The sequence below is a fragment of the Panthera pardus genome, unplaced genomic scaffold, assembly GCF_024362965.1.
Source record: "Panthera pardus isolate Hobbes unplaced genomic scaffold, ASM2436296v1 HiC_scaffold_13, whole genome shotgun sequence".
Classification (NCBI taxonomy): Eukaryota; Metazoa; Chordata; class Mammalia; order Carnivora; family Felidae; genus Panthera; species Panthera pardus.
This window is the reverse complement of record NW_026526688.1, coordinates 7,265,103-7,280,022: the sequence shown is the minus strand read 5'-3', so window position 1 is coordinate 7,280,022 and position 14,920 is coordinate 7,265,103. Positions and strand designations below refer to the sequence as shown.

The 14,920-nt window shown below is 45.1% G+C and overlaps 1 protein-coding gene across 1 annotated transcript; it reads left to right on the top strand.

The window, feature by feature from the left end:
- The first annotated feature begins 302 nt into the window (after positions 1-302).
- LOC109260739 (protein FAM90A27P) lies at positions 303-3,530 on the top strand. The gene is given in 5 exon segments (XM_053900664.1): positions 303-344; positions 1,622-1,769; positions 2,885-2,949; positions 3,268-3,433; positions 3,436-3,530. Coding segments are annotated over 5 exon segments (516 nt in total).
- Positions 3,531-14,920: the final 11,390 nt, after the last annotated feature.

The following is a 14,920-nucleotide window of genomic DNA, read 5'->3' as shown; positions in this document are numbered from 1 at the left end:
GGGTCCTCAGGAGACTGTGTAGAACATGCAGGAAGGAGAGGTCATGCAGGGTGAAGACTGTATTTGACCTGGAGGTCATGACGCCCCCTCATGCTTGTTGGGAGAAGGGGTACATGAAAGAGTCAAGTATCTATGTGAATATGACTCTCCTTTCTCTTTTGACTCAGGAAATCCAAAAATCCCTATCCACGCAGGGCTGACCTGACCCTCCAAGGAGTGGGGCAGATGGCAGGAGGTCATACCAAGCAGGAATTTTACAGACCCTTGAATGCCCCAAAATGAAGAGGCAACACAGGGTATCCATGGTGTGCAGGACTCCCAGGCCAGTGGAGGAAGATCCTAGGGTAAGTGGATCCTTGGAGGTGTGGTGAAGCAGTGGGGGGGGGGGGGGGGGGGAGAGTCACTATTCTGGAGATGGGGATTGCACATGACAAGCTCTGTGTCCTTCTGTCAGTTATCCTTTCCTAGCCAAGGATGGTCTGCCTTGGAATCTCCCCAGCAGGCTCATTAGGACCTTCAGATCTGCGGATCAAACTTACTTGTACATAGTTCAGGTCTAGGCTGGTGTTTGTCCAAATCTTTCCATGTGGCTCATTTCTATTCCATCTGAAATCTCCAATCCCTGCTGTGGTCCCTCCCCCCACAGAGGTTCAGACATATTAAATATCCTGGAACTCACGAGTCGTATATGATGTACCCTGTCCAGAACCCATCTCCCACTCCCAGAATATGTCCTTCTCTGTCATAGAGTGTAAGTCTACAGTTCTCTTTTGTCCAGGAAAAAGGGGACACAGGATTAAAGAAAGAGACGGCTAATCTCCGGGCAAAGATAAGGCCCCAAATCAGGGTTCTTGCCCCTCATTTATTAAGATCAGAAGGCTTACAAACGTGATGGGCATGCACAAAGAGACCAAGAAACTGTGAACATTAACTTGGGGATGTGAGGGAAAATGGGTGTTTTGAAGATATACAGTGTTTGGGGTTTGGGTCAGTATTAAACAAAATCCTGGCCCCGGGCAGATAGGCAGACAATTGTTAAGGGCAGACAAGAGGCACTGTGCCTGTTATCTTTTCCAGCTTAGGGGGATGAGACAGACAGGGAGAATAGCCTCAGGGTTAACAAGGCACCTTTTTTTTTTTTTCTTAACCATCTCCTCTCCAGGCTGCTTGGCCTACAGTGCAGCATCCATAGTCCAATTCACTAGTTTACCTAAATTTGCCCTTTCCTCCTGTGAAAGCAGCTTTTCTGCTATAGAACTAATTGGGGGGCATTTTTGCCCTCCATGCCTGATCTTGCTTACCTCATATAATTTTGTATTGGGAGCCTTTGCACCTGTTCCTAATTTGGGCCTTTGTCCCTCCCTCTCAATTCTGGGGACTCTGCACCCACTTTCTATTTTGGGTGCCTTTGCACCACCCTATTCTTGGGGTGCCAATCTGGTTTACCCAAAATCGGGTGTTTGGGTGAGCATTCTATGGCTTTGAATTTCTTTATGCATTGTTAACCCATTGGTGTAAGCCCAGGGGATTCCTAAGCTTATCCCCCACACTTCTCATGTTCTTTACACTTGGATTTTGGTTCCTGCTCATTCACTGAGTCTCTCCACCTTCCCTCACATAGGTAAAGTGTAAGAACTGCAGAGCCTTTGGGTACAAAGCATCAAGCAGCTGGTGCACCATGAGACACTGGGATGGGCCCTGGGCCCCCCAGGCCAGCGACTCCAGGAAGCTGAGGGAGAATCTGGAACCAAGGAGAATGTGGAAGACAGGCAATGCAGCTCCTTCTACTTCCCAAGTTTTGTCGTGCAGGCGAGAAGGTCAGCAGAGGAAGGCGCTGCTCCAGAGATTCCCCAGGAGACGCCCAGGAAGGCAGCAGTGAACCTGGAGGGAATCCACAGAACCCTGTGACTATGAGAGGGTGAGTGTCCCCTGTTCCTGATCTTCTTCTTTCCCCGGGACAGGGGTGGGCTTCATTGCCCTCCTGGGAGCAGAGGGGTTTCAACTTCGACCAAGGTGATTTCTCTGGGAGTCCTTTTCACCCAGTTCCCCTGGGTGTCCATGCTTTTGCAGGATCCCTTATATGTGTGATAACAGTGTGGCTGGTGGGGGAGGGGGGTGAGAATACTATATCAGGAAACTCTTGCAACACCTAGATGCCTCTCTGGAAGACCACGCATCTTTCTTTGTGACACATACTCCCAAGTTGGCCATGGAACTCAGTAGCCCCCACCGCAAACCTCCACCTGCAGGACGCCTGTACTTTCCCTAGAAGCCTGAATGGACGTGCTTGTCCACTTCGGGAGGCAGGCACGATGCATAACCTTTCTGGTCTGTTGCTCCGGTGGAATCAAAGCATCAAGAGGCTACTGCCCAGTGTTTCTTCCTGATTGGCACTGAGCTTGAGGCCCTCATCCTCTGTCAGTAGAATCCTTTCCTGTCTCTCCCAGTTGTTTGCAATGGACTGAGGTCTTGGCATTTCTGTCTGTTTCTTTGCTGTGCTTGTCGTGCATGTGTCCTTGGTGGGGAGGAAAGACTAATGGCCAGTTGTCTGTGTGTTGTGTGTTCCCACAGCATCCGCACAGGCCGATGCCCGTGTACACCACCAAGAGGGTGTCCGTGCTGGAGCCGCACGTCCCGGCTGAGCCTCCTAGTGGGACGCCTGACACGACACAGCTGTCCCCGTCGGCTGCTCCTCTCGGGAGACTTGTGGCGAGCACCTTCCCACCTGCTGGCCGACAGGAAGGAAGTGGGGACCCCTTGCCGAAGCAAGTGGGGACACCTGCCCCACCTGCCCTGCCTGCCCTGGCACACCAACGCTCTGCCCGGAATCCTGGCCTCGGTGTCCAGCTGAGACAACACCGGCCCCGATGTGCCTCCCTTGAAGGTCTCCAGACTGTTTCCAGGGCGCAGGGCACTGGCCATGCCCAGGCACTAGCCAAGCATCCTGAGGTGAGCTCTGATCCTCCTCCAACCCGTTTGGCTCCGAGTCCCCAGCCCCACATCCAGACACCAGGCAAGAGATGGGCCCTGCTCCCCAAAGACACGTGCCAGAACCCTCGAAAGAAACCACGATGGACCCCCTTTCATCAACCCCACAAGACCACAGGACGCCCCTGTGTAGGGTTTCACCAGAGTCTGTGTCATCCTGAAAGGAGAAGTGCATGTGGTCTCAAGGGGGCAGCCCACGTGCTCAGGAAGACACCTGCCTTGGTGCAAAGCATGAGCCTCCAGCCTCCCCGCCCCCAACATCACTTGGACACTCTCCAGGTGTGCACCGTGGCCCCGTGTCCGCCCTGTCCACAGACACCCAGCCAGCCCATGGGAATGGTCTTCAGCCGCCTGGATGAAGGCAGCTGGAGCTCCAGGTTCATAGCACCTCCCTGTCTGGCACCTCCCGAGACGCCAGCCCCCACTAGTCAGGTCCCTCCCGTCACACACAGTCTGAAGGAGGCTGTGTGTGCATCCCATTGAGTGTCCTCTTTGATCACCTGCAGCTTTCATCATCCTCAGATGAGTGTGATTGGCAGTGAGACACCTCATGGCCTTGGAATCTTGACCTCCAACTCAGTGACCCTGCAGAGATGACTGTTTAATTGAAAATAGGTTTCACGTATGGCATATGGTGCATCAGCAATTCCCCTGTTGGGCTCGATGTACAAAATTGGAGCCCTGGTCATACTTGGATGTCATGCTTGTGTCGTGTGTATACATACACCCCTTGCCCCTACACAGAACACACTTTTTCTTTAGGTAATATATGTTATTTTTCACATGATACTTATCAACGTGGATGTAAAGTTTATTTTATGTAAATACATATTTAAGAAATTTAGTGGAATTATAATAATAAGTTGTAAGCCTCAATGTAAATATAACCTATGAAATTAAATGCATTTGTTTTGCAAATGTACAATTTGGGGATTCTGAATAAAGGATCCAACTGTTTCCTTTGCAAATTCGAAGAAGAGATTAATTCGGTAGACTCTGTGATGGTAGTTTTTTGCCAATTGTACTGGGGAATATATTACCCGCTTTCTTCATTTTCGTTATGAAATGTTATCATGAAGCTATGTTTCCTTTTTTTCACATTTAATAAACATTTTCCAAATAGGACATAAGGTGCATTAGTTTTTTTCTCAGCTTTGAAGATTACTTTTAATTATTTACTTTGTCAAAGCTTAATTGTCAGGAAAGAGGAGCTTGATAGGACCTAGGTCTGCTTCGACTTTCAGAACCTCAGGCAAACCCAGCTGTAGTGTGTAAATACATGCTTATTAGAGTCATTTTTGTGTGATTGGGCACCTGGGTAGTTCAGTCGGTTAAGCATCCGACTCCTGATTTCAGGTCATGATCTCAGAGCTCATGAATTCAAGCCGGGTGTCTGGCTCTGCCCTGTCAGGGCAGAGCCTGCTTGGGATTCTCTCTCTCTCCTTCCCGCTCTGCCCCTCCCCCACTCTCCCCCCCCCACCCGGTCTCCCTGAAGATAAAATAAATAAACTATAAAAATATTTCCTTGTGATCCTGTGTACCTCCAATATGCACTGGGCAGGCTCAGTCTGTCTTTGGCCCATAATGTGATCCTTTGGTGAGGCTTCATGTATGCATATGCCAGAACCCTATGACAAGAGATGCACATATTGGCTGCCTTTTGGAGGCCTGGCTTGTGATTTACTGCCCTCCATAGGATTTTGTGACACAGCAATATTTGACAGGCTGGGCAGGTGCTGGTCAAAATATCACCTTAGGAACAGGCTATCTTTCTTCTCTCCCTCAGGGCAAACTCTGAGGAGGATGGAGGGAAATCCCATAGGTCTGCAGAGAGGAATCCTCCCTTAGGAAGAGCGCATACCTGCTCCTTCGCCCTAAAGAGCATTCTTTGGGGAATGCTCCCCTCTCTCTCTCTGCAGATCTGTGCAGCCAGAAGGCAGAGCAACTAGCTGTTGGCCATCCAATGTCACTTAAACCAGGAGGGAAGTACAGGAGTCACAGGGTGAGCCCCACCCAAAACTCCATCCACGCAGACTCTGTGTGACTTGAGTCAGAGGCTGTTCCCTTTCCCCGGCCCCTGACTCAGGCCCTGCCCACTGCCCCATTACTGTCTCATTCCTTCTGACAAAACCATAAAAATCGGGCTCTTTTTCTAATATTCATTTTATTCAGGTCATGCGGTTGCTGTTTTACATTGTTAACCTCACTCCCCTTTTGCAACGCATTTAACTGTGGATAATATTATCAATGTTGTAAGTCTTCTCTGGGGGTTCTATGTATGAAATGCCTAATATCTTCGGTAATACATCATGGAGGTTCAACTACTATGCCAAAGATTTTTTGACTTTATGACGTGCACGGAAACTGTGTTAGATGATATTAATAGCTTATCTGATATCATCCATCACAAACAGATGCATTGAGAGGCATCAAGAATTCTCACTGGACTAGGGGAGGGCCTCCAAGTGCAATGCCGTCGGCAGTCTGGGTGGTTTCCCTCCTTGAAGATTGGCGTGTATTGGACGTCGTGTGCACTTTTCATTTGGCCTTTCCTATCTTCTCCACGGGGCTGCTCCTGTGGCCTCTGTCCATTGCCCTCAAGGCATGGCCCTCTCCCAGCCTGGTGCCATCCAGCCCTGCCCACAGCTTCCCCGGGCCTCAGCCTGGCCTCACTCAATGGCATGGGACCACTGCCCCACCCTTACTGGCAGCATTCTTACCCCTGCCCCACCCATCACCACACCCTTCCCAATCCTCATCCTCTCAACTCCCAGTTGGTCTCACCTCACAAACAGCCCATCCCTTCATCGTACCAGCCTGGCACCAGTCACTCTCAGGACCACTCCCCAAGTAGAATAGACCAGATTCTTGAGGGGGGGGGGTGGTTAGTGGGGGCCAGAAGAGAAGCACACCTTTCACTTTTCTTAAAATATCTATTGGCATGCACCAAGCTTGGACCTGTTTTTTCAATGATTATATATTCCATTGGGTTTTCACCTTTTCCTATAAAATTGTTGGGTTTTCAATGGAGTTTTAGACAGTATTATCTCTGGCATTATTAGAATGAGGTCACAGATTGCTCTCCTCCATGTAGTGACCTCAGCCAGTCCATTCCAGGCCTTCCTGGAGCACGAAGCTGACCCATCTCTGAGGACTAGACTTTTGCTCCTGTCTGAATGCTTTGGTACTGACATGTGGGTTCTTCCTGGGGCTTGAGTGAGCCGGCCTTCATACTTGAATGAAACCCCAGCTTCTCTTGGTTTCCAAATCTCAGAATGGCCCAGAATCTTCCAAGTGGGTAGTCAGGATGGAGAGTTGTCTCAAAAGAACCATTCTACCACCTGTTTCCCTGTCATGTCTATGTGTCATCTATCTGTGTTTCTATCATGTATCTCTACTGTCTTCATCGGGTCTTTATTATCTATCTATGGAGTGTATTTCTGTTATTGAAATTGTATCTGTTATTTGCCATACTTTGTGCGTGATGTATACATTCAAATGCCTTTGAGATGCAGGTGGGTGACATCCATAAATGTTTAGTTTTCTAAGTATATTCTACATATATTTTAAGTTCATGTTTCTCATCATCTTTGTAGCCTGGACTCTTTGACAGATTATCTTCATTGTGAACATAGAATATACCTTATTCTTTTACCCATTTTTGGTTTCTCCTTCAGAATATTTTGCTTCACCTATGGATTGGAGCCATGTCCAGGATCTACTGTGTAGGAAATACATGATTTCAATTTAAACTAATGAAAGATGAAGTGTTCGCCATTTTCAGGTGTACTTTTAAGGATGCCTGTGCTCTCACATGAACAGGTGAAAACACAGTCATACTGCCTTCTTTGGAGCCTCATTAATACCCTTATGAATTGCAGGGTGAAATCTGTGAATTAAGATTTCCTTGAGAAATCCAGTTTAAGTGGCAGGATTTGTCAAGACCAAATAACACTGTTCCTATTGCCAGAATTGCTCCAACATCACCCCATGTGAGGCCACCTACTGGTTTTCCCATATGCAATCTCATTTGCTAATTGTCAACATTTTAAAAAATTTAACATCTTGACTTAACTCGATTTATATTTTGAAATAAAAGTTCCTGGAATGTCTGGAAAACATATAATCACCAGTGGCCTGAGCAGCGCAAGGTTGCCTATTTTAGCTCAGAGTCCAGGGTCCAGCATGGCCAAAATTAAGAGTCACAATGAGGGAATCCTAGACCCACCAGAACTTCTGTAAATGTTCATGGTCACCTTTATGCCCCCACAAAATGCTCAGGCTGCCGTGCAAGGCATGGAGACTCAGACCTGCCACCCTGAGCAAGTGCCCAATGCCAGGTCCTCCTGGAAGTCTAGGCAATGCCTGTACTGGCCATTGGCGCCCCCTGCTGGTCATAAAGCAGCGTGCAAGACTCCCTCTTATGACCTCCCCCACGGATTACAAAGCCAGGGGTGTGGACTTCCTCAGGTGTGGGTGGAACACGTGACACAAGGCCACCCAGGAAGAGCTGGTCATAGTCATCTGGGGAGCTGAATGGATGCTTATGGAGGCCATCATGAGATCCAGATCAAATATTGTGTGTGTGTGTGTGTGTGTGTGTGTGTGTGTGTGTGTGTATGTGTGTGGTTGTGTGTGTGATATACAGATTTTAATCCAGGAAGAGAAAGTTGGATCCCAAAATTTCTACAGGATGACCTAGCATGGTTATTTTCTGTGGCTTCCCTTCGTGGCTCAGATGCACATACACTGTTTGCATTCTACCCATGATTCTGCCCAATTTAGAATCAAATCCACAGGAAAAATAGATTTCACGTGTTAATGTCTTTTGAGATCTAACATCCAGTTAGCCCTGTTGAGCTCTTTCAGTGAGAAAGTGCCATGTAATCACTTGTATGTGGAATAAAAAACAAAACAGAAGAACATAGGGCAAGGGAAGAATAAATAAAATAAGATAAAATCACAGAGGGAGGCAAGCCATAGGAGACTCTTCAAAAAAAATTGTTTTCTGTGTATTTGAAAGAGAGAGAGAGAGAGAGGGAGAGAGAGAGAGAGAGAGATACAGAGCATGACCAGGGGAGTGGCAGAGAGAGGGGGAGACACAGAATCCAGAGCAGGCTCCAGGCTCTGAGCTGTCATCACAGCACCGGACACGGGGCTTGAACTCTCAAACCCTGAGATCATGAGCTGACTGACATCAGAGTCCTAACTGGCTGAGACACCTACGTGCCCCAGGAGAACCCTTAAGTGTAGAGAAGAAAGTGAGGGTTGCTAGAGGGGAGGAGTGGGTGGGCTCCATTTGCAACGGGCGTTATGGAGGGCCCCTGTGGGGGTTGGCAGTGGGTGTTACATGTAAGGGACGAAGCCCTAAATTCCACCCCTGAAACCAAGACTACACTCAATGTTAACTAAATTTGATTTAAATTTGGAAAATGGAGGGGGGACTGGGTGCCTCAGTCTGTTGAATGCCCAACCTCAGCTCAGGTCAGGATCTCATGGTTCGTGGGGTTGAGCTCCACGTTGGGCTCTGTGCTGACAGCTCAGAGCCTGGAGCCTGCTTCAGATTCTGTGTCTCCCTCTCTCTCTGCCCCTCCCCCACTCATGCTCCATCTCTTGAAAGGGCGGGCCTACGCCAGCGGACTCCATCTTCTTCTGTGTCCTTCAACTTGACCACACCTCCTCCCCTTGAGTAACCCCCCCCCCCCCCTCACCTGCCTAACAGGACTCGGACCCTTCCCCAGCCAATCGGCTGAGGCCATAGCCATTACCTCACCAACTGCCCCTAGGCCCCAATAAAACCTTTGTCCTTTTGAAACTCGCTCTCTCTTCCCGGTATCTCACTGCTGTGTCGGTGCAGGTAGGGGATTGAGCTCGAGCTAGCTGGAATAAAGGCTCTTTTGCTTTTGCATCAGACTCGGCTCCCTGGTGGTCTTTGGGGATCACAAATTCTGGGCATAACATCTCTCTCTGTCTCAAAAATAAATAAATAAACATTAAAATAATGGTTAATTTTGTCTGTCCCAAACTTTTCATGGGTAATTGTTAAGATAGCTTTCAAAGTCTTTGGTAACCTGAAACTTTAAAGTTTTGTTTGGTTGATAAATTAGGATTAAATTCATTGGACATGTGGGTCTTTTCCAAACAGAATGGAATGCTAAAACATTAATTACTGAATGTAGGTTTGTGCTTTTGACTTACTGACGAGAAACTAGGACTATTTGGGTCTGTTAGTAAACATGCTGTGTGCTTAAATGATTCATAAGTTTGCCATCTAAAGAATTCTAGTAACAGTTCACAATTGGTTACTACTATGCTTTCACTGGAGACTCAGGTGTCTAAGAGTTAAAATTCTGCTAAATGTAGCTAAGACTGATGGAAATAAGGGAAACAGCTCTGTATGTAAAAAAGTAGGAGATGTGTAAGAAAGATATAAGGAATGGAAGTACATTTTTGTTGAAGGTAAAAGAAAGTAATTTTGTCCTAAATCAGACTGGTTGTTTGAAGAAAAATAGCTTGGGACAAAATCTGAAGGCAAAAGAAAGTTGTAGAAGGTTCATGACTGAAAATCTTTGGAAAGGAGTTTTATGTGTGGTCAGGATGGACGAAGGTTGCAATGAATGGGTTTTAAAAGTACACTGGTATAAGATCTGCTTTTCTCTCTGTTCAAAATACAAAGTTTTCTTGGACTGTTGATCTGCTCTTGATACAAATAATTGAAACAAAGTTTTTTTTTTCTTTTTTGTCTGCCAGGAACACCAAAGCTTTATGTTTCCTTTTTATCAGGTCTTTTATTGCTTAGTTAAAATTCCTCAATGGTAGGGGCGCCTGGGTGGCGCAGTCGGTTAAGCGTCCGACTTCAGCCAGGTCACGATCTCGCGGTCCGTGAGTTCGAGCCCCGCGTCAGGCTCTGGGCTGATGGCTCGGAGCCTGGAGCCTGTTTCCGATTCTGTGTCTCCCTCTCTCTGCCCCTCCCCCGTTCATGCTCTGTCTCTCTCTGTCCCAAAAATAAATAAAAAAAAACGTTGAAAAAAAAATTAAAAAAAAAAAAAATTCCTCAATGGTAAAGGAACTAAGTTTTGCTAACAACTGTATAACCCTACATATTTGCTTTTGAGATTTTTTTTCCATCTTGGTTAAATAAATAATTTAAAGTTTTAAGATGTATAATGATCTATGATCCTTTTTAGGATGTGTTTTATAACTTTCTAAGGTTTAACAAATTTCCCAGGATTCACAATGTAAATGAAGTCTTTGACCAATTAGGCCTTTTTTGGTATGCTAAGTTACTCTGGAAACACTGTCAAACACATACTGGTATTGCTTGGGCAAATGCTGTAACTGCTCAGATTTAAATGCAATTCCTAAAGTTTTAATATGCTTTGGTAATAAGGTCTTCACTTGATATTCTGATTATTGAAGTGTTATGTGTCACAGAAATAACCGAATTTCCTTATCGATTGCAACATAATGAACTCTCATCAGATTGTTAACCATCTCCATTTCTGAGATTTTGTCATTTATAATTATTCTGATGCTCTTACAAAATCACCTTCAAGATTTATAAAAAGGCCTTTTAGGACAAAGACAGGTATTTAACATCTTTAAAATACTAAAACTAAAATGGGTGAGAATTTCCAGAAGTAAACAGTTGCGTTGAAACTGAACAAGAATTAGTAACATGGGACTAAACGAACTGAAGAAGATGGTCTTAGTTTTGCAGCTCTTGTTTTGAAGTATTGCCAGTTCTCTAATGTTTGCTCTTCTGGATTAAGGAAACTTTCTCTTAAGGTACCCATGGTATACAAAAATAGGATAAAGTATTCATTTGTCAACAAACTAAAGCATCTAACTTTTCTCTCTACCTGAACCCTCTGAAATCCACAAACTCAATGAGTGTTCTTTCTTCCATGACAATCATACTTATTTGCCTAAGTTCAATAAGAATCTGTTCCTCTTGTAACAGGACACCATTAGAAATACTAGTTATTTTACCAAGGCTTTGACTGGAATGCCATGTTTGAAAGCTACATGCATAGACTCAGATATGACTATACAGCTCTAAAGAACTGATACTGACCTTATGAAACATGGAGCCATATAGCCCCTCAGAAATGTTGGCCTGATAGCTTGCTTACAGAGTTCCCAGCAGCCTTACCGGCTGAGTAAAGAATGTCAATTCCTGGCAAGTGCAGGAACCTCAGCATATCTTGGGGACCTTGAAAAGAGGAATTCGCCCAAATCAAGAGGCATTGCGGGCATGCCTTATGGCAACTACTTGGCTTGGCTTCTGTCCTGGAGAACTTCTAATAGTTCAGTCTAGAGATTCCTTATAAAAAGTTCCAACAAAGCAAATTTTAAAATATCTATATGACCAATCGCTGTTCTTGCTGAACTTATGGAAATAATTAGGCCAAATTTATTAAACTGAACTTGTTTAACAAGCGAATTAGCCTTAATTTGGTTATCTCTGGAGATGAGGGTTCTTAGGCAGAAAAAGACTGCCTCAATAATTGCATCTTTATGGATGTTAAATTCTAGTTCTGATTGTCTTTAAATGTTGTTTGCCTAAACTAGACAACTTGAGGTAAACTTCAGAAAAATTGTCACAAATAGCATAGGTATAGAAAATCTTCTTGCTGGTTATTCTGTGGGGATAGTAACAGGACCCCATGGGTATATTACTTAAACAACTGGAAAGGGGATGGATTCCCCCAACAATTGTATATAAAAAAACTTTTCTCACTGTAGACCTATCAATAGATAAAGACTATAGTGCTTTATTAAATCATTCACTTGAGGCTAGGTTAATTCATAAATCTATAAATATGCAAACCATATCCTCCCTAAACCTGAACTGACAGTTCCTAGAAACCCACTCCATAAAAACCCAAAGACTTCGTTTATTTAAAAGAATGACATTCTAATACAGAATGGAACTAACTCCAAAATGGAAGGGTCCCTACCAGGTCGTATTAAATACTCCCATTGCGGTAAAGATAGAGAGGCACTCTTCATGGGTTCCTATATCTAAAATAAAACCTGTACCCCCTTCACAAAAAATCAACTAGCAGACAAATGTGCCTTCTCATTCTTGTGAGTGTCATACTTCTCTTATGATGGTGGTATCTTTCTTTTTCATTCTCCTTCCTCCAATTTATACTAACAATTCCTTTCTATAATGGACACAGCATTATGCCAAACTATAAAATCAGACAGCTTGCTGGAGATGTGCAGTTTCACCCATGTCAAGCACATCTGAATTATCCTGGTGCGTTTCCCCTTTACAAGGTACTGATTGGCAACCTCTAGGTACTTATATGTCAAAAATAATATAAAGATAACATGTTTGGGGATAAGTCTATCACTCATCAAAATGTTTCTTCTTGGCCCATGATCAATAAGACTTGGCATTTACCAGGACATAACTGGACTTTTTCATACCCTCAAACTGTTAAGATAAGAACTGATTTTACAAATCCACAAGTTAATACCTGCCAATGAGTGCCTAAGTTACAAAACCCTACTTATCACTGTACTGAGGATGGGATGTATCAAATTGGGGGTGCATATTTATGGTTCACACCCACCATTGGTCGGCTCAGTCAAAAAGGCAATTTTATGCTGGAAACAAAGAAATCATACATATGATACCCGGACATACATATGATACAATATCCAGGGTAGCTATAGAAATGTGCTCCCAAACAGGCGTACTTAAGGCTACCGACTGGCTTGCTACTGATTTAATAAAGCAACCTGGAATCAGATGGCTAGCCCCAAACGGAACCCACTGGATATGTGAAACTAACCTATGGCCCTGGCTTTCTCCGGGATAGGTAGGTCACTGCCCCTTAGGATTTGCCTGGATTCATGGATGCATTATTAAAACAATCACTGCCCCAGCTAACTTCCCAAATGTAAAACAAACATAGACACGATATGATCGTTTGGCATCCATTTTTGCTCCATCCATGGGGTTAAAAAGTGTAACTTGGCATGTGAAAGCCCTTAACAAATACATCATAAGGGCACTCAGTGACTCACAAAATAGCATCTCCTTACTCAACACTGAAGTCGCACAGATGCGCAAAACAGTTCTACAAAATAGAATGGCATTAGATGTTTTGGCTGCTGCACAAGGTGGCATTTGTGCTCTCATAAAAACAATGCTGTGCATACATTCCAGATTACCATGAAAGTATTTCTGGATTTCTAACGACATGAATACTCAAATTGGTGCTTTAAACAATCCCTCTCTTTCTTTTAGTGATTGGTTAAACTCTTGAGTGGAGGCTTTTGTCAACTACCAAAGACTTTTATTAGGGCTTCTTTCTAGTTATGCTAATTATGCTTTGCTGTTTTCTCCCATGTCTCTGCCTGGTGCAAAACTATATCACTACTATAACTTCAAGCCAACGGATGATCCTTTGTATTCAAGGAGGATCATGTATGTTGTCCACGTTGGATTCAGCTGCCTCCACTTTTTGTAACGCCCCTATATGTTCCCCAGCTGATCAGTATTGACCCGTAGGTAAGGACAACTCTACAGCCCTAGTCAGCAAGAAGAAGCTACAGAAGATGAGACCTTCCACCTTCAGCAACCTTAAAGATTTAAGGGTCAAAATTGTTCAGGGCGGAAATGATGACGGACCATCAGGCAAGCTGAGGGGGGAGCAAAAGTTAGCAACCCCCCCTACCCTAGGTGGGATGTGTGTGACATTCCTCAGGCACTCCTGGCTGCCCAAGGACAAAGGGAAGGAAAGAAAACAAGTGGCTAACTGAGAGAGATCACATTCATACACGACCTGAGTGTCTACCAGTTTACAAATGTCTTGGTAAATTACAACATCACCCCTCCATAGCAATATGGGGAACAAAGGCAAGAAGGAAATGGCAGGTAAAGTTAAATGTCCTCATAACCCGCAGCCCACTGACAAATACTTGAGACAAATAAAGAGTAGAACATTTCTCCAGGAACACCCTACTGGCCTGATGTTAATGCCTTACTAGAGAGAAGACAACCTTAGCTGGATACTAGCAAGGCCTCTGTTATCCTAGGAGTTCTTGTCCATCAAAGTCTCACTGAAGGCCTCCTTTTGACCTTACCTTCCCAACTTCATAGTACCTAAGGAGCCAGTCTTCATGACCCCAGGGCGGCTCTTTCTGCCCATGGGGCCTGTCTCTGTGCTTTAATAAAATCACATTTTGCACCAAAGGTTTCTTCATGAATTCTTTCATTGCCATCAGCTCTGAACCCCACAAACACCCTCCCATCACCCCCAAAACCTCATCACTATCACCTCTTCCATCAGACCCCTGGAGGTCCAGGTAACTTTATTTGCATATCAAGGCTCTGGGCTGTTGGAATGCGAGCCTCTGTCAACCAACCAGCAGAGGGTGACAAAGGCCAGCATGGGAGCCTTACACTGCTTTTGAGAGGACCTAGAAAGTGCTGAAGTTTCTGGAGTAGGGGGGGCAGTCACCAGCCTGTGCCTTCCAGTGCTGCACCAGCCTTTTTCTGGAGCAAATAATGAGGGAGCATGAGGCAGGCTGAGGGGCAAAGCACAAGCTAGCACCCCCCACACCCACCCCAGGCAGGATCTGGGTAATATTCCTGGGACATTCCCAGCTACCCAAGAACAAAAGGAAAGGGTTTGAGTGTTTGCAATGGTAATGTGGGAAACTAAGGCAAATGAAAAATTAAATTTCCTTACTGCCTACAGCCCATTGACAAGTCCTTGAAACTGGCAGAGTGACCTCCCTCTAGGAGCTCAGCTGCCTTGATGATGGCACTTTGCTGGGGCAAAAGAGAAGCTTAGCTTAACATTATCCCAATCTCAAAGATCCTGTAAGTCTACTTCCTTTATCTCAACTGCTCCAAGATATATGCTGGCAATCAGACTCCAAGCTTATTGGCCCCCCCGTAGACATC